Here is a 26667-nt window from a genome sequence, read left to right as displayed (position 1 = left end):
GAAGTTGATACTTCTGAACACTGATATTATAAATTAAGAATATCTTATTCTTAACACCCACACCTTGCTACAACTCAAATAGGCCTACTGTGAAAGTGAGACTGATAACACAATGGTACGGTTTCTGGCTGTGGTATTTTTCCTCCAAGTATTTAACAGCACCAATCACAGTTGCAGATTGATTAGATACTGCCCCCGTGTGGCACATTTCAGAATTTTCACTTTTTAGTCATGCACATGAGCAAGAACAGCATTTCTGGCCATTTTACGTAAGTAGCTTGATTGGAGTTACAATAATATGAGCAGGTTAATATAATGCAACAAACACAAGGACAAAATCTGAGTTTCGCTGGCAGCTGAGAGTAGGAACTGGCTGACTTTCCTCTGCAAACACAAAAATATTCTCAGACTTTCCACAGAACTGATTACAGCTTGAAAGGCCTTGACATCTGAATTAGGCTTGAATGATTTGAATGCCATTATGGGTATCCTGGCTGTCATGAATAACTTAATACTTGACCCAGAATTCATGCATATTGCTGCTGGGTGGTGGGCGGAGCTACTGACCTGGTGGTTACTTGGTGCGCTGCTGCTGTGGCTGGCGCGGGCGGTGGTGGTGGGGACTGGGCCCGCCGGCACCGCCCCGCAGGGTGTGGCCCGTGGAGGAGGATGAAGGCTGCTGCTGGTGATGTCCAGCACGGATGGGCTTGGCTGCACACACACACAGGGGAAGCAAACATTATTTAAAATCCTAGCAACACTTTTTTTTTTATCAACATTTCTGCACAATGAAAACTAACCCCAGTGTGAGCGATTCAAGGTCTTTTAGAAATAAGGAAACATGGTGAAACTCAGTACTGAGGTTTTGTCTCTGTTCTCCCCACTCGTTGAGGTCGATTTCACTGGACGGAGGGGCTCCTCCTCCTCCACTTGACCAAAGTCCCCCAGCCCCCCTCCCCACCCCTCTCCCACCGCCCTCAGCCCTACCTATTTGAGCAGTGTGGCTCCTCCTGGCCACGTTCTTGGCCCTCACGACCTCCTTGATGCGGTCCACCTCCTGCTGGTAGCGTTTGCGGTCCCTCATGGCGTTCTCCTTGGCGTCCCTCAGGGCGCTCTCCAGGGCCCTGACCCGCTCCGCCGTGGCCCGCAGGCGCTTCTCCAGCTTGGGCAGCTCGCAGCGCAGGTCGGCATTGTCACGCACCAGCTGTGTTCATACAGGAGGGGTGGTCAACATGATTGTGTATGTTTGTCTGTGGGTGTGTAACTGTTTTTATTTGTGTGCTTGTCTGTGTGTGTTTATGTATGTGTGTGTTTGTGTGGTTCAGTGTGAGAGGACCTACCTGCTTGTGGACTTTAGTGAGCTGCTCCAGGTTGTTCTCCAGGAAAGTGATCCTCTGTCTTTGGGCAAGGCTGCCTCCAGCCTCGTCAACATCCATCTCTGCACTCTGATTGGATGGACAGGATGAAGAGACTATACATCACAACAAATCAATATAATGGAACTTGGCATGCATATACAAAACAAACTCAAGTGGCATCTATGAAGGAAACAGCAGTCAACAGCCATGGTTCTGACATAGTCTGACATGCACTGTGAGAGCTGACATAGGCATGCGATGTCCTTACCCAGAAGATACAACTGCTAGCACTAGCTAATGCTCGACTCCTTTATCAGCTTATTTTCAGGCTCTGCTTAATGTTTGGCTTTGGATATTAATAACGTTGAACCAAAACACTGGCAACATTCTGGTGGGCAGCAAGGCCTGGGTGATTACACGTACACCCACAAACAAGACAGTACGTAAGTGTAAATGTTTCATTGGACACTGAATGACCTTCCTCATAACTTATAAAGACCTTGAGTTTTCAGGGACATATGGTACAGTTCTGATGTGTGGAAAGGGTGTGGAGTTAGGGTTCTGGGGGTGGAAGGAGTGTGGGGTGAGGGTTAGGGTTCAGGGGGGTGGAAGGGGTGTTGGGTTAGGGTTTGGTGTGGAACCAGCCTACCATATTCACTCGTGAGGTCAGGTCCTGGATGAAGAGCGTGCGCAGGTTGTGCAGAGTCTGGAGCTCCTTGACCTATTTGAAAGAAAATGAGCTCTCAGGATCTTCTCCAGGGGTATGTATCATGTACAGGAGAAGGTCTGTGTCTGTCCCCACTCACCACAGTCTCCTCCAAACCCTTCAGGTCCTCCTTGGCCTGCTCCCTCTTCTCAGTCAGCAAACTGACAAATAAAGACACACAGGCTTCATGCACACTAGTTTATGTTACTAACACCAAATGTTAGTTATAACATTACAGTAACATCCTGACACATACTGAAGAACTAGTACCTACAGGTACTGTACTGCCTAGTTATCTTATGGACAAGGTTCTATATGGACTATGTTCTGTTCTGTATAGGTCAAATATAGTACATGCAATGGCTTGTCTTACAGCAGTTTCTGCAGCTTGTTGTCCTTCTCCATCTCCTCAGTCTTCAATTTGTCAAAGTCAGACTGTAGCTTGCTGTGCTCCAACCGCTGGGCCTGGTTCAGACTGGGGGTGGGGAGGTTGGAGGGGGTGTCAACACTACTGTATACAGGGGACAACACTGTGGATTTACAGTGGACATTTAGTGCCGGAAAGGCCTCTTCTTCTTGAGGAGACTAAAGAGGTTTGGCATGGACTCATGGCCCTACGTAGTGTGGTCCGGTCTGCTGAGTTCATCATCGGCAGGAAGCTCCCTGCCCTACAGGAGACCTACTACACACAATGCCTCAAGAAAGCTGGCAGGATTCTAGGAGACTGTTACTACCCATCCTTCAGTCTCTTTACCCCGTTGCCTTCTGGCAGCCATCGGGCTTCTGAATGGACATTGATATGGACACTGATACACTTCTCACTAGTCACTTTACACACTGTCACTTTCAGCTATTGGTTGCACGATCAGCAATATTGCACTATTGTACTTCACTTGTCTTAGGTTAGTATAGGTTTATACGGTTAGTATAGGTTATTGGGTGTGCTTTGCCTTCGGCAAGGGCACAACCTTTGTTCTCTCACATATATATTATTATTATTTTTATTATTCTTTTTGCCCCCCTAAAACTCAGTCAATATTTGGCCTACATAGACAACCTAGGTGTCAAAAGAAAATGTTCGTCTTGGTAGCGATTGAGTTGCTTCTATTGGGATTTACGTTCCATTGCATGGTTTAGGCTCAAGTTAAGTTTTTAAGCTAATTTGCTAGCCACAGTCACTGACGTTACTAACGTCACTAACGTCACGAAAACTCGCGTGACTACCTCTAGCAGAACATTAGTTTAGCAGCTCGGTAACTTCTGGGAGATAGCTAAGCTAACTGCTTTACTGCAAATCAGCTGCAGAAACGCCCAAGCAAAGAGGCCAGGGTGATAACTATTTACTAATTTTACTTTGTGATATGACACACAACTGTAATGTGTAATGTACAATATAAGCTGATATTATCTACTTTCGGAAACAATAGTCTACTATTTCACTGAAGTATTAGCATCATGACATTAGCCTGTGTTGCCCGGGCAACACATACTACAGTGGTCTATGATGTATCTGTTTTCAATCGTTAAAATAAACATTCCTCACAAATACATTTTCGTTGTAGGATTTATTATGACATTAGTAAACGATTTGTTGGTAAAATTACCATTACCTGTGGTTTCAAACCAGTGTAGCTCACTGCAACGCTGTAGCCTACCCGAGACACTAGTGAGTAGCTAACAAAAACATCTCCACAGCTGTTTAGGAAGTCAAACGGCGACAGAACGTGTTCGGCACTCCCCTTACTTAAATCAAAAGTCTTTCAGTAGGTGAAACTATCTGACTACTAACCTGAACTTCATTGCTACAGCCAAACTAATGAATGAATGCAATATGAGTAGGCTAAATGCCTGAAAATATCACGAGAAGGGAAAAACTTTTACGAACGTTTAAGTCATAGAGATTAGGTCAATTTTTACTGCCAAATTTATTCGTTTTGATTCAGCTATGAGGCTGCCTCTTGCAGGGGAAATGAGAAGACATCTATTTCATTCTACGCTTCACTCGTATTTTGAGTTGTAAATGAGGAGCAAAAAAAAGATGCTTTTAAATCTATGTAATCTTTATAAATAATAAGTATGCATTTTTATATAAAATACACAGGAATATCAGTTGTAAAAATTTAATTAAAAAACGGACCCCTGTGCAACCGACGCAAGCAAGCACACCCTACAATTTCCCCAGAAATTGTACTCTCTCTAGTTATGTCACGGCCACAGCCGTGCCCCCCCCCGTTTCAGTTTTTTGTCCTGCCCTAGTGTTTCCCTGTCATTGTCTTCACCTGTTCTCGTTAGCGTTATTGTGTCCACCTGTGTATCGTTTGGTTCTGTGTGTTTAGGTTTCTGTTTTGTGTCCAGTCTTTGTCTTGTCCTTACGATACCTGTCCGTGTGAGTACCCTATCTGTTCCCGTTTTTGAGAAATCAAACCCTTTTTTCGACCATGCCTCGCATCTCTTGTGCGTTTGGGTCCTACCCCTCCTCACACCCTGACAAGTTATGTGTATTATGTGTATTTAGAGGTTTAGTATACCGTATTGAATATTGTATATTATTTGTATATTAGGAGGCTTGCTATATTTTAGCTTTTCCTAGATTTAATCTATGTTCTGTGTACTTATGTTATGTTATGCCAGGTTGCTTTGCGTTGTCTTGTCCTAAGAATTTCAGGGCCCAGTCTGACTGTTGTTCTCTGCAGCTGACAAAAGACTTGAAATTGAACTTGCTTGTACAATACACACTACATGTATGGCACTAGTTCTAGAGTAGGTCTACTAGTGTCTTTAGGGTGCATGGTTGAAGGTACTAGAGCAGTTCTACTAGTGGCTATAGGATGCATGGTTTAGGGTACTTGAGCATGTTTACTAGTATCTCTAGGGTGCATGGTTGAAGGTACTAGAGCATGGCAGCTGAAGAAGTTCAACCTGCCAAAGACAATGATGGTGCACTTCTACTCAGCCATCATTGAGTCCATCCTCACCTCCTCCATCACCGTCTGGTACGCTGCTGCCACTGCCAAGGACAAGAGCAGACTGCAGCGTATCATCCGTACTGCTGAGAAGGTGATTGGCTGCAATCTGCCTACCCTCGAGGACCTGCACACCTCGAGGACCCTGAGGCGAGCGAGGAAGATTGTGGCCGACTCCTCCCACCCTGGACACTCCCTGTTTCAGTCACTCCCCTCCGGCAGAAGGCTGCGGTCTATCAGGACCAATACCTCACGCCACAAAAACAGTTTCTTCCCTTCCGCTGTTGGCCTCTTCAACAAGGCCAAGGGACCACACTGACTCAAAATGACTTCTTGCTTAAAACACTCTGCTTTTGCACTGCACCACAACATGGTATCTTGTACATTTGTATTTTTTGTAATATTTGTATTTTTGTATTTTTATAATTTTGTATTTTGTAATTTACGGCAATTTATATTTTATTGTATATTTAATTCTATTCTAATCCCACTTAGTACTGCTAGTTTATGTACCCTTAGTATAGTTAGTCCACATATTTAAATTTTAGGTATATGTTTATTGTATGCACCTTCCTGCCAAAGCAAATTCCTTGTCTGTGCAAACTTTCATGGCGAATAAATCCCTTTCTGATTCTGATGTCTACTAGTGTCTATAGGATGCATGGTTTAGGGTACTAGAGCAGGTCAACTAGTATCTCTAGGGTGCATGGTTGAAGGTACTAGAGCATGTCTACTAGTGTCTATAGGATGCATGGTTTAGGGTACTAGAGCAGGTGTACTAGTGTCTCTTACTCCCTGAGCTCGTCCAGGACTCTCTGTTTGAGGTCGATGTCGTCTCTCAGACGGGTCAGCTGCTTCTGGTGCACCTCTCTGTGGTTCTCCATCTGCTCTTCCAGAGTCTTCTACAGGGAGACAGAGGGAGGGATCAGGGAGGATGGGGACAGAAAGAGAGACGAACAAAGTGTGTGTGAGCGAAGAGTGTGCTTACCTTCATCTCCACAGCATCCAGCAGTCTGTTCATGTGCTCCTTCTCCTTGTCCATCACTGACACCTCTTGCATCTTCCCTGGAGACACAGCAAACATGTATAATTTTCATTAAAAATGACAGTGTGTCTCTGCATGAGTGCTTTAATTGTGTGTGTGTGTATATGTATGTGTCACCTTGAGCATTGAGCTTGGCCAGCTCCTCCATGAGAGAGTCCTGACTTTCCTCCAGCTGTCTCTTCTTCTGCTCCATACTCTGCATATAGTCAGTCAGAGACCTGATCTTAGCCTGGTGCTGGAGGGCAGACGGGAGAGGGAAAGGGAGAGGGAGAGGTTAATTACAGCATGGTAAACCAATAGCTAGGTTCGTCATGGTCAAGCAACCTATATTTTACTGACTTTAACAAAACCTGTGAGACAGTGCTTCTTCCTGTGTGGTTACCTGGGAGATGAGCATCTGACAGGAAGCCAGCTCCTTCTCGTTGGCCTGCATCTTGCGGCTGGTCTCTGACAGGTTGCTCTCCAGCTGCTTACTGCGGCTCACCAGAGTCTTGACCTCAGACTTCATCTTACTGATGTACAGACGAGCCATGGTGAACTCCTCCTCCATCACCCCACTGCCCTCCGCCATCTGACCACACACAGGACGACTGGGTCGGGGGGGTGTATATTTGTGTTTCAGTAAGTGTGTATGAGCATGTGCCTGTGTGTACGAGCAAGTGTGTGTATGTGTGTGTATGAGCAAGTGTGTGAGTGTGTATGTGTCTTACAGCCTTCAGGTCGCTGGTGCCGAGGATGCCTCCTATGTCACTGAGGTCCCTGAGCAGCAGGCTGAGGATCTCTGCTGCCCTCCTCCTGTGGTGGCTACTGAGCTCCTGCAGGCTGGACAGCTCCCTCTGGACGCCCTCCAGAGAGGTCTGCACACACACACACAACCAGACAAACGATCAGACACACACACACAGACAGACAAACGCTCAGACACACACACACACACACACACACACAAAAGGACAGATAGACAGAAGTATATACACACGCACACACATATAAAGTTAAAATCACAATATTCTCCAAGTCGTCTCCTATGCCCTGGGTTGAGTGTTCCAAAATCCTGTACTGGGTGTCTTTCACTTGAGTGCACAGCATCATCTCCACCAGGTGGCGCTATCCTAAGGCAAGTCACAAAGGGTCTAAGTACAGGCGAACATGGTATGTATGTAAGACGGTTCAGTTCAGTCCAGCCCAGCCCCAACCTCCACCCAGCCCCAGCCTCCCCCCAGCCCAAGCCTCCACCTCCCCCCAGCCTCCCCCCAGCCTCCCCCAGCCCCCTCACACCGTCTTCTGGCTGAGCTCATCGCTGAGCTGCAGGTTGTGGCGTGTCTTGTTCTCGGCCTCCTGGCTCTTGTGGTCGTAGTTGACGGCCAGCTCCTCCAGGGCCTGCAGCACCTCCTTCACCTCCTCCTTGGACGCCCTGCTCTCCCTCTGCAGCTGGGACAGCTCCTCCTGAACACGCTCCAGGTCCCGGCGCACGGATGACAGCAGCTGAGCAGTGGACAGGGAGAGACGGTCAGACTGTCAGATGGGCAGACAGGCAGACAGATGGACGGACAAAAAAGATGTTTGCACTCTAGTTAAAATATTGTTATTGTTGTACTCTGTGCCTGGTAGCCGACATGTGGTTATTTTGCTCTGTGCCACCCATTCTTTGAAGTAAGTAAGTAAGACTTTATTTATATAGCACTTTTCATACAAGAATTGCAGCTCAAAGTGCTTTACATAAAATCAACAAAAACAATAATACAAGTGTTGATCTAAAACGTTTAACAAACCAAACTAGCCGCACTCTATCTGCGGTCTCTCGAATCCATCTTAGATCCGAGCTGCCACTTGCAGTTTCTAATACACAAACATGACAAGGGGGTAGACAGGATGAGCATAACATGAGGAGAGAGGAGGAGAGAAAAACCCTGCCGTTCTCCAGAACTACAGACCGGTATCACTGTTACCCTTCCTTTCAAAAACAATTGAACGTGCTGTATCTAACCAACTGTCTAACTTTCTCTCTCAGAACAACCTGCTTGACCCCAACCAATCGGGCTTCAAGACTGGCCACTCCACAGAGACTGCCCTCCTTTCAGTCACCACTGCCCTCCAGTCTGCCAGAGCGGCTTCCAGGTCATCCGTTATCATTCTGCTGGACCTTTCTGCAGCGTTTGATACGGTTAACCACCAGATCCTGCTCGCCAGACTTTCTGAGATGGGCATCACTGGCACTGCACTCCAGTGGATCTCATCCTACCTGTCGGGAAGATCCTACCAGGTTTCCTGGGGAGGCAAACTGTCGGGCCCTCGCCAGCTCTCCACTGGTGTCCCACAGGGCTCCGTCCTTGGACCCCTCCTCTTCTCTCTGTACACCACCTCACTTGGACCAATCATCACCTCCCATGGCTTCTCCTACCACTGCTACGCTGACGACACGCAGCTGTACCTGTCGTTCCCCCCGACCGATCCGGGGATCTCAGCTAGGATTGAGGCCTGCCTCACAGACATCTCCGCCTGGATGACCGAGCACCACCTCCAGCTGAACCTCGCCAAAACAGAACTTCTCATCATCCCGGCTAAACCCTCCATCTCCCACGATCTCTCAATCACCCTGGGATCTGCGACGGTGACCCCTTCATCCTCTGCCAGGAACCTTGGGGTTACCATGGACGATGAGCTCTCCCTCACGGCCCACATTGCTGCGGTCTCCCGGTCGTGTAGATTCACCCTCTACAACATCCGGAAGATCAGGAGATACCTGTCTGAGCACTCCACCCAGCTGCTAGTCCAAGCACTCGTCCTCTCCAAGTTGGACTATTGCAACTCTCTGCTCGCTGGTCTCCCAGCATGTGCAACCCGCCCTCTTCAGAGGATTCAGAACGCGGCGGCCCGCCTGGTCTACAATCTACCCAGACGCTCCCATGTTACCCCGCTCCTCATCTCTCTCCACTGGCTACCTATCATGGCCCGTATCAGATTCAAGACCCTGGTATTGACCTTCCGAGCAGTGAACGGGACTGCACCCGTCTACATCAAGTCTCTCCTGCAGCCTTACACCCCCACCCGCCACCTACGGTCTTCTTCAGACAACCGCCTGGTGGTCCCACCGCTCAAGACCGCCCGGTCCCAACACAAGCTCTTCTCCTGTCTGGCCCCCCAGTGGTGGAATCAACTCCCCACCTCCATCAGAGACACTGACTGTCTCTCCACCTTCAAGAAAAGGCTCAAGACGCACTTGTTCCGGGAGTACAACGGTACTTAGGAACGGTTCGCTTGACCCGATGTTAGTTTCCTCAAGGATCACAATGACTCTTGCTTAGAGACTTGTTGCTCTTGTGGTTAGTGGTAACTGATTTAAATTTTTGGTTCTCGCTGTGATATATTGTTTTATTACTGTTGCTTGCTTTTTTCCACAGGTACACTTGCACTTATAGCTGTTCATTTTGTTTGGTTGTGACTTGTTTAACTACATGCTCTTATGGTTCTTCCCTTTGGCACTTACTTTGGTTGTTCACAATGTGTGCTTCATGTTTTGGCTACTCGCGATGTTTTTTGGCTATCTTGTTGTTATGATCAGTGACCTATGCACTTTGTAAAGCTCTCTCTTGGAAGTCGCTTTGGATAAAAGCGTCTGCTAAATGAATAAATGTAAATGTAAATGTAAAAAGGCAACACCCAGACAATACTCCTAGAGGAGTTCAGTGTGGGAACAGACAAAAACCTCAGCACATAAGCACAACAACATTTACAAAAACACGTGACTTGCAACGGGGAGTGGGGGGGTAGACAAGCAGCATCTGGACCTGCAGCCATGGTAGGCGCTGGACACAGACCCGCCAGCCACCCTGGGGAAACAAGCAGGCGAAGGCATTGGATGGGGGTGGGGGGGTGGTGATATCTGTAGTAGGTGAAAGTTAATGTGTGAGTAGGTCTGGGTTGGCACCCTTGACCTAGGCCACAATCAGTCCGATTCTCCCTATGCAGATTGTGTTGGCCAGGAGACATCCTTGGTCATGACCCGGGCAGAGACCAAGCCACAGATGTCGGTGGGGGGGGGGGGGGGAGCAAGATAGTCTCGCTTCAGCGCTCTCCAGGGGAGTTGTTTTCCAGCAACGGCCTTGGCCAAGGCCTGTGTTGGTTACGGGGCCGAAAGTGGATAAGATTGGGGTAGTTGTTTTGACGAGTAGCCGCAACTCAATTTTCACGTCCACCCTTCAGGAAGGTCTCCATGTCCTCCATCTTCCTTTGCAGAGCCGCAAACTTATCCCTGTTGTAATCAATTCTGCGTTAGTTCACAGTCTGAGCTCCAACAACTCTGCCCACCGCATCAATCATATCGGCAGCCTAACGGGGCTTTTGATGGCTGCAGCCGTTTCCTTAATTTTCCGATATACAAAGCCAGCGCCTATTCCAAACAGCAGAAAGCCTGTAATCATGGTTCCGAATATGAAGATGTCTTCAACGTCCTCCACGGAAAGCGCCGCTAGACACACGACACGCCAATTCTCCCACGCGTCCATCGTGTAGCCAGCTGCGAACGTCCCGTCCGGACAGTTGGGTTCCCCCGAACCCGAGCTTCTCTTCGAGAAGATGGTGTCAATAGCATTGAGAGACCAGCTAATTAATTCCATGCTTCTAGTTTCGGAGAGCGATGATGAGAATGAACAAAAAACTAAACTATGCATTTCTGATCCTTGATTTCCCACTGTATTTTCTGTACCATTTGTACGTCTTTGTACATTTGTACTTTGGATAAAAGTGTCTGCTAAAGTTTTAATGCAATATGTATAGCCAATGACATGTAGTTTACATTACAAAATCTCGTCCTCTTCTAGACTGAGACACTGTATTATAGAGAGAATGCATGAGGGTGTAACAGCAGCCCCAGTGTCTCTTTAATAGAGGACTGGAGCTGCCTTTGAATGCACCACAGAGAGGGAAATTGATTTGTTACCATGGCAATGGCATTTTCATTTGAAATCGCTTTGGGTAACTGCCGCAATTTTCAGGTAATTTTCTGCCATACAAGGCGTTAGGAAGCCAAACTTCTGTCTGCCAGGACTCACCCAGTAAGCAAGGGAAGTCACTACTGTGATGGTCCATTGAACATGACACAAAGGACCCACTGGTAACCACTTTTAGTGTATCCTACTGCTTATTCACCACTAGATGGCGATACACACAAACTTAAGTTCCTGCAGCAAAACACGTGCAAAAAAAAAAAAGGTGTCTGGTCAGTGACAGCTGTTGCCTAGGGGACGGCACCTCACCTCCTCCTGGTCCATCATCTGATCCTTCAGACTCTCCACCAACTGACTGCTCTGGTTGATCTCATCGTCCTGGAAACAGTTCAAAGGTCATACACACTGTCTGATTCAACATATCTTTATTATAAAAAAATAAAAAATAAAAAGATTTTGGTAGAAATTCTTCCTTATTTATCCAGTGACATTACAGAGAGACAGGAAAGGCAGGGGAGAAAGAGGGGACGACACAAAGAGTGCCCATGGTCAGCACTCTTCTCCGGTGAGCCACCAGGGCAATCCATATCTTAATTATTATTTATTGAACTATTAGCTGTTCATATTATTAGAGCCTTTATCCACCTATTAAAATGTAACTTCTTACAAAGCAATGTTTTTGGTAAAAATCCATAGAAATCCATTGCTAAACTAATGCCTTATAGAAAACGTTCCATTACAAATGTCTACTGTACTGTCTTATTGTCACTGTTGGTTGAGGACAGAGCTGGTGTGGTGCACTACTCCAGTGTGTATAACAGTCACACGCTGTCCCAGAGGTCATGCTGAGCAGGACTGGGAATTTGGCTGCCTGCCAAATTTGTTCATTTTTCCCAGCAGCTATTTAGGGAGATTCTAATGACCTTGGAAAATTAGCCTAATCACCAATCATTACGGACATTGGCACCGATTACGTACCATCATCATCATCTTTCAGAATGAGCTATTCATGTTTGAGTATTTACATATGATTAGTCAAATTCAGGGCTTGATTACGGTATCTTAGGATCTATCCATGAATTAACAATTATATACACAAATGTAATATCTGCCAACCAATCACAACTCCAAGTTTCCCACAGCCCCACCTTCCCTCAGCCTAAAACCTTTCCCTTCGGCCCGCCCACCTTGTCATCCAGCTGCTGGTATAGGTCAGTGATGAGTCCCTCGTACCGGGTCTTCTCCTCGTCCAATAGCGGGGCAGCGGGCGGGGCCAGGGTCTCGATGACGGGCGTGGCCTCGCTGGTCTTCTCCTTACTGTTGAGCTGCTCTTCCACAGGCACCGCCTCTCCTGGGAGAGACAAGAGGAGAGGAAGAAGAGATAGAGAGAGACACAGATAGAGAGAGAGATGTAGAGAGAGAAAAAGACAAATAGGGTTTAGTGAGAAAAATGTAAATGGAGGAGAGTCAAAGACAAAGAGAGATGAGGGGGAGAGAAATGGGTTAGTGGGTGAATAAGGTGAATACAGAGACAGCAGGTATTTTCAGATTGAAACTTTTTTCCTCATACTGTACAACTTAACTTTAGAAAACTAGAAATCTCATATTAGCTGATGACCCATGCGCGCAGATGGCACTGGGGACAGGGGGGGACATGTCCCCCCCAGATTCCTTGTGACCCCGATCCGTCCCCACCACTCTCCCTACGTAAGGCGACAAGCATCAGTTCATAACTGCACAGCTGATTAGGCAATGTTAGCGATGTTAGCTTGTATTAGCGTGTGTAACGCAATACACTTTTCTTAAATAAGAAAAGTGTATTATGCTTATTTAAAGTATTTTTGGAGCTGGCGTTTGTGCTTTTAGGCTTGGCGTCTTCCTGTTTGTCATGGAGATGACGTTAGTAGCCCCGCTCGTTTGGCTGGTTAAAATTGAAATGTTTGGCTCGCTCCCTTTCATTAACCTATTGGTTGCGATCAACCACAACACAAAAAAGGCTCAATGGCATTGCTGTGTGCCATATTCACCAAGACAGACTTGACAAACTGGACAGACAAGACAGACAGCCCAGCAATATCTTCAGGGAAATGAAAGGAGGAGAGATGTTTTTGGGACCTATTGAGTCAGCCTCTAGAAGGTAAATTTGTTTGGCTGCAGAGGGAATTCTTTTTTTTAAATAAATTTGGTTTATTATTGGAAAAAGAATTACAAAGAAAGGTCATACTTGCAGAGGGAATTTGGAATATTGAATTTAAAGTGTAAATTTCATTTCACATTTCATGCTATGAAGGCTATACTTATTTTATTTATGTAAATCTATTGTTTAAGTGTTTATACTTTATACCGTTTACATACACATTGTTATATTTGTAATAATTTACATCCTGCTGAGATCAGCAAATGTTTAAATAAAACATTTGCAGAGGGCATGAAGTTTTGGTGCGTGATTGACATACTAATGTTTATTGCAGCTTCATATACTGAAACTGCAATAAACATTGCCTGTCTGACTGGTACTGTATATATGTATATACATATATATAACATTACACAAAATAACTACTAATTGAGTTGGAATCATTTGCTGACAGCTTGGTCCCCCCCAGTTCAAAAATCCCATCTGCACCCCTGTGATGACCCCCTTTGCCCCAGGAAGCTCACAAAACACTTTTTGAAGCCTTATTTCCACAGATAACTGTGTGTGTTTGAGGGGGGGGAGTCTCTATGGACAATCTGCCCACCCCCCTGGTGATAGACGTCTTAACACCTCCAGATGAGTCTTCCTCAGGGGAGATGAGCCTCTGTAGGATGGACCTCATGCAGACTGGGATAAGGCTGTGTGTGTGTGTGTAACATTATGACAGAACTACTTCAGAGGCCCAGACAGTGGCATCCTCAAGGACTGTCTCGGTGTTTGTAGCTGTAGATTATCTACTCTGCTGTGTCTGAGGGGGGGGGGGGGGGGGGGGGGTAAAGGAGAGGGAGAGGCAAGGAAAGAGCATGAGGGACAGAGAGAGAGGGAGGTAGTGAGGGAGGCAGGCAGGACAAACTAGGAGTAACAGAGAGAGAGAGAGAGAGCGAGAGAGAGAGAGAGAGAGAGAGAGAGAGAGAGGTAGTGAGGGAGGCAGGCAGGACAAACTAGGAGTAACAGAGAGAGAGAGAGAGAGAAAGAGAGAGAGAGAGAGAGAGAAGACTGAGACTACAGAGCATCTAACGACTTATCAGTCAGTGTATGACTGTAGCCATGGCAACAGTCAGAGCCCACATACGTTGTGTGCTGTCATCCTCCCTTCATCCTTCCTTCCCCCCATTCCTTCATCTTTTCATCCCCTTTTCTCTCTGTCTCTAGACTGATGACACTGAGACAAATGCACCAGGACAAAGTGAACATGCCTCAGTGTCTTTCGAGAAACTGCAAGGAACGGACAACATAAGATGGAGGTTGTTTGTTTGTAGACCCCCCATCCAGGTCAACCAGAAAAGTCCACTTTGTGACAGTAAAATTCCTTGCAATCCCAACATGAACCATTGCATTCAGACATAATGAGAGCGGTGAGGCTGGGATGACCTGAGTTCACATAAGAGTCAGGGATGACTCGATATACCTCCCTTATCTCTTCCTATTAGAGTTCTCCAGGGGTGTGTGTATGTGCATGTCCCTATGTTTAAGTGTGTGCATGCACCTCCCTTTTATTTGTATAAACTTGTTGGTTTGTTAGTGTGTGTTAATTTGTGAGCATGTGTGTGTCTGCGAGTGTATGTGAGTGTGCGCGCGTATGTCAGGGTTTGTGTGTGTGTGTGTGCCTTCCAGTTGAGATGTTCTCATCAGGATTCAGGTCTCGTTTCACCATGACGGCTACTGCTTGACAGCTTTTCTGTCGTGCCTCGGAAATCTTTATTATTATTTCTCTCCCTCTACCTCTACCTCTGCCTCCCTCTCCCTCTCCCTCTCCCTCTCCCTCCCTCTCTACCTTTCCTCCAGCGTTTTAGTTCGTTCTCTAGTTTCTGGATCCTGATCTTCAGTCCTCTGCTCCTCTCCTTCTCCAGTTCATACTTCTTCTTCCACTCCTCAGCAGTCAGCTCCAGGTTCACCGACACCGTGTTCTTGATGGTCTTAGCTCTGCAACACACACACACAGCACCATCACACACACAGCAGCATGTTCACAAATACACACACCACCGCCATCACAGACATACACACACACAGTTCAGTCCCATGTGTTGCATAACAGTATGATTGTAAGACCAGGGAGGCCCACCTCTGTCCGAACATGAGTGTGGACTTGGTCTCGGCCTCGTTGTAGACGGAGGGGGAGCAGCAGATGACGATGGTGGTCCTGCAGTTTCCCCCCAAGGAGTCCTGCAGGATGCGGGTCATCTTGCTGTCCCTGTATGGGACGTGAGTTTTCTACACAGAAGACAAGGACTGACTGAGGGAGAGAGGTACATGGCAATCAACTGGTTACACACATCTATAAATGTAAATGTGGGAGGATGAGAGAGAGAGACAAAGAGGGAGGTAGGAAGAGGAGGCTTTGAGAGTGAGAGGGACAGGGAGGGTGAGAGTGAAAACGAGAGAGAGGAGACAGAGATAACTTACAGTTCCCTCAGCCAGCGCTGAGATGACGTTCCCCAGGGCTGACAGAGATTTGTTGATGTTCTTAGCCTCGTCCAACACTGAGCCCTCTGCTCCAGTTTTACTGACCTGAGGGGGGAGGGAGGGGAGTATATACCATTGCTCAGGAAACCTCTCAGTGGAACCTTCGATTCGATCGAACATCTGTGTACTCATAAGTCATTGACAAGGGGGAGACAAGAGAAAGAAATAGAAGGAAAGAGCTACAGAGAGATGGACAGAGAGAATGAAAGAGATCGAGACAGACAGAGAGACAGAGAGACAGCGACAGACAAAGATAGACATCGAGCAGGTGAGGTCAGACCTTCTCACTGCCAGCCAGGTCCACCAGGTAGAGCTTCCCTGACAGCTTCAGCTCTGTCTCCACGTTCTCCTGCTTGATGCTGATTAGGAAGATGCTGTGGCTGCGAGAGCTGTGCTCGTTCATGTCTGGAGGAGAGACAGGCTCAACGTTACCCAACACTCCATACAGTTACCTGAACACTGGGTAGATGTAGAACAGGCTTTGAGGAGACACACTTGTGACAGCGACGTGACGATTTGTCTTCCCGTCGTCGATAACGTCCATCACTTCCTCTGGGCTGGAGACAAAGCGCTCAGTGCAGCCCTTCACGTACGGAACCCTGTTCTTGTCCTCGTGGACAGACAGGTTGGTCTTGGATACTGGAGCAGGGAAACAGGTTTGTCTTAGATACTGAAGTTGGGAGATACATAGGTCTTAGGTACTGGAGCAGAGAGACAGGCAGGCCTTAGACACTGGAGCAGGGAGCCACTGAAGGCAGCAATCCAAATAAGGGGCTGAACGGAAAACCAAAGACCATTACAGGTCTTTAAAGAGGTCCAACAGAGTTATTCGACATTTTGAAAGATTCATAGTTGGCTCACCATCTAGCAGGTCTCTGATCTTATCTAAGTAGATTTCAAAGTAGGAGACCTGCAGAGAGAGAGAGGAGACACAGGACACTGTGAATCTAAAGAGGGATGTGAACACTCAGCTGACTGAGCTGAGGGCTGACAGATGTGCTGTACCTACATTTACATTTAATAATTTAGCAGACGCTCTTATCCAGAGCAACTTACAGTAAGTACAGGGACATTACCCCCGAGACAAGTAAGGTGAAGTGCCTTGCCCAAGGACACGTCATTTTTCACGGCCGGGAATCGAACCGGTAACCTTAATTAATTAATTAATTAATTGATTAATAGCCCGGTTCCTTGGTGACTATCTGATCCACATGATGAGTAGTTAAACTCTTAAAGGCTTATTTAGTCTGACATTTGTTGGAGGCCGATTTGGCAGAAAATGTTATCACGGTATGTTTTCTTTATATTGATCGATGTCAATAATAATGCTCAATTTGAGTATTCTTGTTAAAGGTCCCATGGCATGCTGTTTTTGGATGCTTTTATATTGGCCTTAGTGGTCCCTTAATATTGTATCTGAAGTCTCTTTCCCGAAATTCAGCCTTGGTGCAGAATTATAGTCCCTACGAGCAGTCCCACAATGAACTTTCCTTAGGATGTGCCATTTCTGTGTCTGTAGCTTTAAATGCTATGAGGAGGAGAGAGGCGGGGCTAACTGCCATGCTTCGGTCGTTTGAAAGCCATGATGTCTTGATGAAAAACCACTATCGTGCTTGTACTATCATAGCTCATTTTCTCATTGGAGGGCCAAATTCTCTGGGGGGGCAAAGCAGAGAAAGGGGAAGTAACCTTTGCAGTACACTATGTAGACATGAAAGAAGCCAAAATGTGTGTTTTGTTCCCGATTGCATTGCTGTTATTTTGTGGAAGGCACTGTTGCATGGTTAATGAAATATTTCATTAACCAAATATTTTCATTTTTGTGGCGAAATATGTGCATACCACATCTGCAGCTATAGCCATGTTTATGTGCCGCCTAGTCCTGTTGACACCTGGCATCTTCAGCTTTGATGTTGTAAGATGTCAGAAAACAACAATTGAGTCTTGAGGAACATTGGAGTTAGCTAGCTAATTTTGTGTGTTACAATACATAGGAGTTAACCAGCTAGCTGTGTGTGGTCCGGTAGTAAGAGTTAGCTAGCTACAGCGTCAGCTGTGAGTGTGTCAACTTCATTTGAAAGTGAGGTGAGTGGGGGAGGCCAGAAACATGCATCAACCACATGCGCTTGTTTCTCTGCTAAACGATTAGCTGTTTGTGTAGTGTTTTTGTAGGTTCTTGAATCAGTTTCTCTTTGAAACTGATTCAAAGAGAAGTCGAAAATAAATCTCATGACTGTTATTGTGGAAGATTTTTTAATGAAAAAGTATCCAGATGGCCGTGGACCAGATACACACACACTCACACACAAACACCAGGTGGAGGCCCATATGGAAGCATTGGTCCATCCTGGATCTGGACCTCTTTGGGGTGCTGTCACAGGCCCAGACCCCAATAGCAGTGCTCTAAAGGGCCTTATTCACTCACTTTAACACCTTGGTAGCTTCATGTCTAAAAGTATGGTCAGTGGTTGGGGAATTGTATTCCCTTTTAACAGCAATCTGATACAGACAGACTGGCATGTGTGCTATGTTACCTTGATGTGGAACTCCAGGTTCTCATCCATGGAGTAGATGTGGTCAAAGATGTCCCTGGCTATACGAGGAATGATGCCCATCAGCTGGGGGTCATGGAGCTTGCCCTGCAGGACACACACATTTCACCTTTGACAATCTGCTTTGCGCATGCGTCGTACACCTGCTCCTGGGCAGAGTTGGGCTGCAGGACGCGATCAAACACATGGGGCTTACCCTGCAGAGATAGTCACACTGTTATACTCAGCACATATCCAATACATACTTAGCATACACCCAACACATACACAACACATACGCACCCATACACACACATTGATTAATGTAGGAATTACAAAGGATTGCAATAAAGAAACAAAAATCCACTCGCGAGGTATTTGGAAGAAGTGTATCTGATAAGATACCCTGTTGTCTGCCAGTTTTAAAAACATTGGAAAGACAAAAGTTGGTACAATAATGTTTTATAGAGGAGTGATAACATTTATTGTTTCTTTTTGCAAAAGGGATATAATTACTGATCCCCTTTTTGGAGATGTCGGCCTCCTAAAAGACTTGTACAGTAAATCCCTGGAGCTTCCATCTCTGCTCTCCTCATCCACGTCAATCCCACCATCATGATCTTCACCCTTCACCTCATCAAGAATGCTCTACCCATCATCATCTTTACTCGAATAACAAGAGACCCTAACCCTGACACTGGTGTAATAAATGGCAGTCATTCTCCTCAGGGCTGTGCCATCACTACACTGGTAGTGAATCCTTTTTATCTGGGTGGGGAAAAAGAGACTAGCCAAGAGCCCACTCCTCTCTCAAACCCTCCTCCCCAACTCCCCCCTCCTCACCCTCTTTCTCCTCCCAATTCCGCCCTTCCTCCTCTATCTCCTTCCACCTCCTCCCTCCCCCTGCCTCATCACCCACTCTCCTCCCACCTGCCTCCTCACCCCCTCCCACCTCAGTCCTCACCCCTTCCATCCTCCCACCTTACCCCTTCCCATCTCCATGCTCACCCCCTCTCCCTAGGGTTTTGGGAATAAATTAGAAATGTACTTGAATATACATGCACAGGTTTAGCACACATTTTATTTTATTTTATTGATTTCCTAGTGTTGTGTACATATACAAGGTCAAAGGTGTTGCTGTCCCCCAGTCCTACCTCCATGGTATGGGTCTTCCCTGAGGAAGTCTGGCCGTAGGCGAAGATGGTCCCATTGTACCCGCCCAGCACATCTGCAATCATCCAATCAGATCATTGCGTCAGTGTGGTTGTGAAAATGTGTCACACAATCAGAATTGGTTCACCTTATGTTCATGTCATGCTGAGTCAGAACCATCTGCTTCTTGGAGGAATAATAATAACAACATTCATCGTCCTGTAATAATCATCATGTGGTGTTTCTTAACCAAAAACGATAGACTGAGAAGTGTAATTTTAATGTGAGAATGTCCCAATAAATAGCATAATAAGTCAAGTCACTCCCTATCAGTCTCTCCTCCTCTCTCTCTCCCTCTATCACTCGGCCCCTTTTCATCTCTCTCTCCCCCCCCCCCCCCCCCCCCAGAGGCAGAACACCCACCTTTGACAATCTGCTTTGCGCATGCGTCGTACACCTGCTCCTGGGCAGAGTTGGGCTGCAGGACGCGATCAAACACATAGGGCTTACCCTGCAGAGATAGTCACACTGTTATACTCAGCACATATCCAATACATACTTAGCATACACCCAACACATACACAACACATACCTAACACATATAATACCTAACACATATAATACCTAACACATACGGCTTCTACTGGAAAATCAAGAGAAGAGAAGAAACCCTTTATTACAGTAATCCCCAGGCAGTGACATTTGGGTGTTACAGCAGCAGCAAAAGGAATATAGAGATACTGTAATGAAGCTATGAATGTAAGTTTTTTATACAAAATAAAAAAAACTATGGTCAAATAATGAACATAAACAACGTGAACATTTTAAACAACAACAACAAGATAGACTTATGAACAATATAGAACAACAACAAATGGAAACTAAGTACTGTCCCCCCCCCCTCCCCAAGTATACAACTAACCTATGGATTTACACTAGCTACCAGCTTCAGGATCTATAGATCCAATTACTGCTCAAACATATATATATATTTTTTTAAGATTTAATAAAACAGAAATGTGTTAATCTTGTAGGCAGATGCAGCAATCCTACTCTTACTTGTGTACCAGTTAGACAGACAAAGCCTCTGGGAAATCAAGACTAGAATTCCAAGCAGTCCTGTGCAGCGATGTAAAGCTTATATTACAGTAAACCCAGAACAGTAAATCCACAGGGAGTAGAGAGAGAGGGCAAGAGAAGGACAGAGAATGAGAGAGAGAGGGAGAGAGAGAGAGAAAGAAAGTGAGAGAAGAGGGAGATTTGGAGCAGACCCATTTCCATTCTTCTTGCTTTCATTGCACGCTCACGCACGCATGCATGCATGCAGGAATGCACACATGCACACACACAAAAGTCTTGAAGGGAAAGTACTTTACTAAGACTCCACACAGACATGCATGTGAACAGGCCATAATCAGATAACCATGATCAGATAACACAGGACAAGAAAACATGCACAACTTCTTCTGTTTTTCTAACATGTCTTGTTAACCATGTTGTTGTTGTCATACCCTGGGCAGCTGACTGGGGGGCAGCGCCACTAACCATCAATACAGGGTTAGCATAGCGCCGTCTGAATAATGAGCATACATCAGACTTATACACACAGGCATAGACACACAGCTTGACTCAGCCCTATCTTAAACTGGCCATTACCAGGCTTGTTTAGTTTTTTTCTCAATGTCCCAGTCCGCTTCTTGCATGTCTTTGTTGAGCAGGCAGGGTTCAGAGGGACATACTTAAGGGAGTTCAGGGTTCAGAGGGGGCAGGGTTCCAGAGCACAGGCAGCGGGAGACATAAAGCTGCTGCTGATACAACCACACGGTCGCCACGGAAACTGCATCTTACTGTGAGAGGCCTGCTCTGATTGGATGTCCGCTTGTTGCAGGTGTCCCTCGACAAATCAACGAGTACGGAAACAGGATTGCTGTCATGTGAGCCAGGGTTTTTCCACTCCATTCTTTCTCTCTCTCAATCTCTCTCTCTGTCTCTCTCTCCATCTTTCTCTCTGTCTTTTTCTGTCTGTCTGTCTGTCTCTCTCTCTCTCTCTCTCTCTCTCTCTCTCTTTCTCTGTCTTTTTCTTTCTCTCTGTCTTTTTCTTTCTCTCTGTCTCTGTCTTTTTGTCTTTTTCTTTCTCTCTGTCTCTGTCTTTTTGTCTTTTTCTTTCTCTCTCTCTCTGTCTTTTTGTCTTTTTCTCTTTTTCTCTCTCTCTCTCTCTCTCTCTCTCTCTCTCTCTCTCTCTCTCTCTCTCTCTGTCTCTCTCTCTCTCTCTCTGTCTCTCTCTCTCTCTCTCTCTCTCTCTCTGTCTCTCTCTCTGTCTCTCTGTCTCTCTCTGTCTCTCTGTCTCTCTCTCTTTATCTCTGTCTCTCTTCATTTCTCATTCTCTCTCACTGGTAATATAGCAGAGCGGGGGGCAAGGTAAACACTGGCCTGCCTCACACAGCCAAGTCCAGAGCAGCCTGGATGGTTAGCGAACATACATGCAGACCTCCCCCACATATAGGCAGACACACACATGCACCCACACATGCAGACCTACTACTCAAGCAGACCCCACGCACATGTGTAAACGCTACAGTGGTCCTTTCAATAATGGATGGGCCCTCCCTTGTGAGAGTAAAACCTGCTCCTGCCTCTCTCAGTGTGAGTGCGGTCTATGTGTTCCTGTCTCCAACCATGGGAGGGATCAAGGCATCAACACTCACACTTACACACACATCCACACACATATACCACACACACACCACACACACATACTTTACTTCAGTGCTTTAAAAAAACACAAGAGCAACTATAGCAGAGAGAGAGAGAGGGATTCTGGGCAGTCCTTCAGTTCCCCTGTCAATCATGTCTAACGACTGGCAGCCATCGTCATGGAGACCACATGACCCTAGAGACAGGAACCCCCCACACACACACAAACACATACAGGCCTGGAACAAGGCAGAACCTGTCTGTTCACCAAACTAAACAGCTACTCACGGATGTACTTTAACATAAACACGACTGCATGCAGGATTACACTTACACAAATAATAAATTCAATCACTTAATTCCAGACAAAACATTGGATATTAGACTAGTAGTGTGATACACTATCAAAGTATGTTTGATATGTAGCTGTGGTTGTATTATGTGCAGTCCAGCCCAGTCAAGACAAGGGGATTATGAGAGGGGCTGCTGTTGGACCAAGCAGCTTTGCTGCAGTGCACCTGTATGAACAGATGATACCTCCAACATGCTGTTCAGCACCACTAATGGCACTATGGAATTTCAGCTTGTGGTCTGACAACTAAAGATAGACCTCAGGAAAATAGATTTTTCAGGAATATAGACCTCAGAAAAATAGTCATCAGGAGAGGTTTTGCAATGTAGCTTTTGTTTTGTGTCTCATTGTTGAAGCCTAATAGCACCCCGGTCACTTAATTGTCTGTCCCTTCCCCACAATGTGACACTATGTGACAGAACCCTTATAACAGGCCTGCCATCCTGGAGAGAAGCCTGCTAACACAACCAGGCATTGACATCATCCAGCGGGAGACTTAATAACTCATTCTTTTTTTATATTGTTCTTTTTCCCCATTCAAGATTTCAAAGTTTCTTTTTTCTTTTTTCACTGAACTCCCAAATCAATTTTCCTGCAGTTGAGCCCCAGTCTGAAATGCCACGCTTCACAGATTTACATCAGAATGGTAGGAGTCTTTAGTTGATTAATATATATATTTTTACAATTATTATTTAATTTATTTTAATTTATTTCAGACTTCAGTACCCTGACAGTCAGACTTTAGTCTAAAATAAATTTAACTAAATTAAATTAAACATTTTAACTTTAGGCTCTACTGTCATACTGGAGTGACCAGTCACAGACTCTCTCTGCTCTAAGACGTTGTTGCAGATCAATATGCATTAAATGTCAGGCCAGGATCCAGAGGATCACATTCTGCTGAGGATCGCTCTAACACACGTACATATAGATCTGATGATCAGCTAATCTTTTCTTTCTTTTTTTTATTCAATCTGCTGTAACAAAGAGAAAATCTGTCAGGGTATGCGTGTTGGTGTGTGTGTGTGGGTGTGAGAATTGCCCTTCCACCATCCCCCACACTAATAACAAACGATCCAGGAATTCATTTTCGTCCATCTGGCCATATATAATCACCCCTGCCCCCCCAACACTCACCTCCCTCCCCCAAACAAACACTACTAAGCAACAGGACAGCACAAAGACAGAGTTACAAAGTAATTCATTATTTAACAGCTCATAATAAGGGGAAGTTAAACTCAGGCACACTGCCAGATTGTCAGGCTCAAATTATGTGCATAATATAAATATATATACATACTGTGTCCCCAGATCAAGCCTGTGGCTCTGGGGCCTCAAATAGACCTTGGAGATAAAGCTGGTGATGACAGAACTAAACCAATAATGTGCTAATTAAACACTGCAGAAATATGTTTTATATGGTGAGTTGTGGGTTGTTAAAATACATTTAAATGACCACACAACCCCTAACACTCAACAGTTACACAAACCAGGTGTTTAGGCTACAACCCATAACTCAGCACATTTGCACAGTGAACCCGAGAGATACCAGCAGTAACACTCAGACCCACAGTAACACTCAGAGATACCAGCAGTAATACTCAAGAGATAACAGCAGTAACACTCAGAGATACCAGCAGTAACACTCAAGGTAGGGTTACCTCAACAGAAAACCAGTTAGTCTCTACCTCAACTCCATAGCATAATATTGTATTACGTTAGCAGATACATCTATCCAAAGCGATGCACAGGGAGATTTGAACCTGGGGCTCGATCTCGATCTGCAGTCCAATGCTCTACCCAATGCTCTGCCACTGAACTTTACCCATAGCTATTGGCTGTCCTCCAGAAAGAGATGGAGAATCTGATCCCTGATCCAGGTACACAGCTCCCTCAGGATGTTGGCTCTCTGGGGGACAGGGAGGACACTGGGGATGGGACATATGGCAGAGGAGTGGCTTGACTGGAGGGCTACTGAACAATGCTACAGCACATAGCGCATGGGTTAGCATGGGGAGAGGACTCTGTCATCTGCTTTTTGTATTCAGGCAAGGTGGCTGCCCTCTACACACAGCGGGAAAGGCAGGAGAGGTAGTTCAACTTCGCTGTAGGTGTATGGATGCTATAACTGGGAAATCTGAGACACACAGTCACACACTGACAAACACGCACACAAACACACACATATACATACACACACCCACACAACAGAATTCCAGGACACAAACTTATGTCTACTAAAGGACAAAGTTTCAGTCTGTCTCTAATCAAGGTAAGTAGGTCCCTGTCTCCCTCATAGCTGAAAACAGGCCTTGTTTATTCCACTGAGACATAGTCTGACAGACACTGATGGGCATGTTCTGCTGCACCCACTCTTCCTCAAAGACCATTTAAACCAGCATTCAAGCATCAGTGATGTCTTCATGGGTTCAGCCATTTCAGACCAAGACAAGCAGGCCTATTCCCTTGCTAATGGTCTCCACTCAGGCAGAGCCCATCTGCGAACCTCCTGCTGAGGTACATCACTCTGAAACACTGCTCTTGCTGGGGGAAGGGGGAGGTGGAGGGAGGAAGGGAGGGAAGGAGAGATGGAGGTTGGTATTGAGGGAAGGAGAGAGGGAGGGAGAGAGAGGCAAGGATAGAAGGATAGATTGTATGAGGGAAGGACAGACTGAGGGAGGGAGGGATGGCAGCAATGTGCGGAGGGGGGGGAGGGAGGGAGAGTCTGATGTTAGACATGGCAGTTTATTCTGCTGTGATGGAGTGACAATACAAAGACTCATTTTCTTCAACAATCAATTATTATTATATTCTCATTTCCTGGGTAAAGTGATTATGAAGCTGATGTGATATCCTTAGTAGGCTACAGCATGTCTCCACTGCATGCCAGTCAGGGAAGGTAGACGTTCTACTTCCAACACCATGACAGCACGGTCGGCTGTGCTATAGTGGTGTGCGGATAACAGCTCGCTTATAGGTTATCAATTCTCCACCGTTTAATAGCTAGACAACATTAAATAATGGGTATGACCCCGAGAAGCAGGAACGTTCAACTGACATTAGGTCCAGTTGAGTACCGAAATGAAACGGGAAAAACATAACAAAGCCTCATGACTCCAAGATTGCCTAATTAAAGCACATTTTAATAGCCTATCATATCTGAATTATTCACGATCTCGACTTAGAAATCGAATGTCTCACAGATATGCGTATCCATCCGATATTTACCATTTGTCTGTTGACCAGACATTGTGGAGATGCAACTTATTCATGTTTGATTCAAATGTATCAAAATAGAGACAACGGCGATTTTAAGTTGACTTCTGAGAAATAAACCGACTTACCGTTATCACAACAGTATCTTCCCCCTTAAATTTTGGTATGTATTTGTCTCCTCTTGATTGTTCCGATTCATTTAAAGGCCTGAACCGACACATTACTTTTACTCCGCACTCAGACGCGTCCGCCATGACAAAATTATTGTATCCCAAAAAATATATAAATTTAGTTTTAAGTTTTCTTTGTCAACACCAAGCAAGCAAAAATATTAAGATTTGACCAAAGTGGCATTCATTCTTTATTGTGCTTCGTTGAAGATTGAATGTCAATGGTCCATTAAGCCAATTACAAAAGTGAATGCCTTAATTGATGTTTATTTGCGAAAAGTCAAAACACAAATCAAGGATACAGCATCTGGGTGTGGTTGTGGTAACCGAGAGCGTGAATCAGAAATGTCCTCTTTTGAAAAACAATTTTGTTGTCAAATCTTTGCTTCGGAATATCTATTTCCCAGCGAGCGTCTGGCCATTCTTCATCTCAAACACCAACTAGTCAGCAGCCTCGTCTCGCTGATGCTCGGTCCCACCTAGGTTCACACAGGATGCTGAGCCCGCGGTCACGTGCCCTATGCATCACCGAGCAAGCGCAAAAAGGCTAGTCTACCTTATCGATGAGATTCCCTGACTGTCATACCTGGCTCTATAATTATCATACATCTGAATCTTGGTCATTAGGATCCAGGGAGAGGCAATTAGAGAGAACAGTGGAATATTGATATCAGCCGTTTTTTGTAGTTTTTTTTCTCCTGTTTTTTGTTTTACTTTTTGCCGCATAATTGGTGCTCTTGATATGTTCCTGTCCCATATTATGTTGCTGATTATGTTGTCATCCTACCCAGTTTAATGTGAATTTACCAAACCAACACAAAAAATTGTGTAACTCGTTGATATTGTCTCTGCAGTTGCTGACTCATGTGCT

At 45.6% G+C, this 26667-nt stretch overlaps 1 protein-coding gene across 1 annotated transcript; it reads right to left on the bottom strand.

Moving 5' to 3' along the window:
* Nucleotides 1-574: 574 nt before the first annotated feature.
* Nucleotides 575-25880, bottom strand: LOC136966979 (kinesin heavy chain-like). Its single transcript, XM_067261090.1, has 24 exons — nucleotides 25755-25880; nucleotides 19788-19875; nucleotides 19367-19440; nucleotides 18216-18320; nucleotides 16543-16591; nucleotides 16177-16320; nucleotides 15962-16086; nucleotides 15622-15726; nucleotides 15281-15429; nucleotides 14990-15138; nucleotides 12206-12369; nucleotides 11328-11396; nucleotides 7351-7557; nucleotides 6783-6929; nucleotides 6455-6643; nucleotides 6190-6307; nucleotides 6016-6092; nucleotides 5820-5929; nucleotides 2438-2539; nucleotides 2165-2225; nucleotides 2008-2079; nucleotides 1341-1445; nucleotides 988-1204; nucleotides 575-711 (listed from the first exon to the last, which is right to left on the bottom strand). Exons 1-24 carry the CDS (start codon nucleotides 25878-25880, stop codon nucleotides 575-577), a joined length of 2889 nt encoding a protein of 962 aa, XP_067117191.1.
* Between the last annotated feature and the right edge of the window lie 787 nt (nucleotides 25881-26667).

Source organism: Osmerus mordax, chromosome 2, assembly GCF_038355195.1.
Source record: "Osmerus mordax isolate fOsmMor3 chromosome 2, fOsmMor3.pri, whole genome shotgun sequence".
NCBI classification, from domain to species: Eukaryota; Metazoa; Chordata; class Actinopteri; order Osmeriformes; family Osmeridae; genus Osmerus; species Osmerus mordax.
This window is presented reverse-complemented; position numbering and strand designations above follow the sequence as displayed.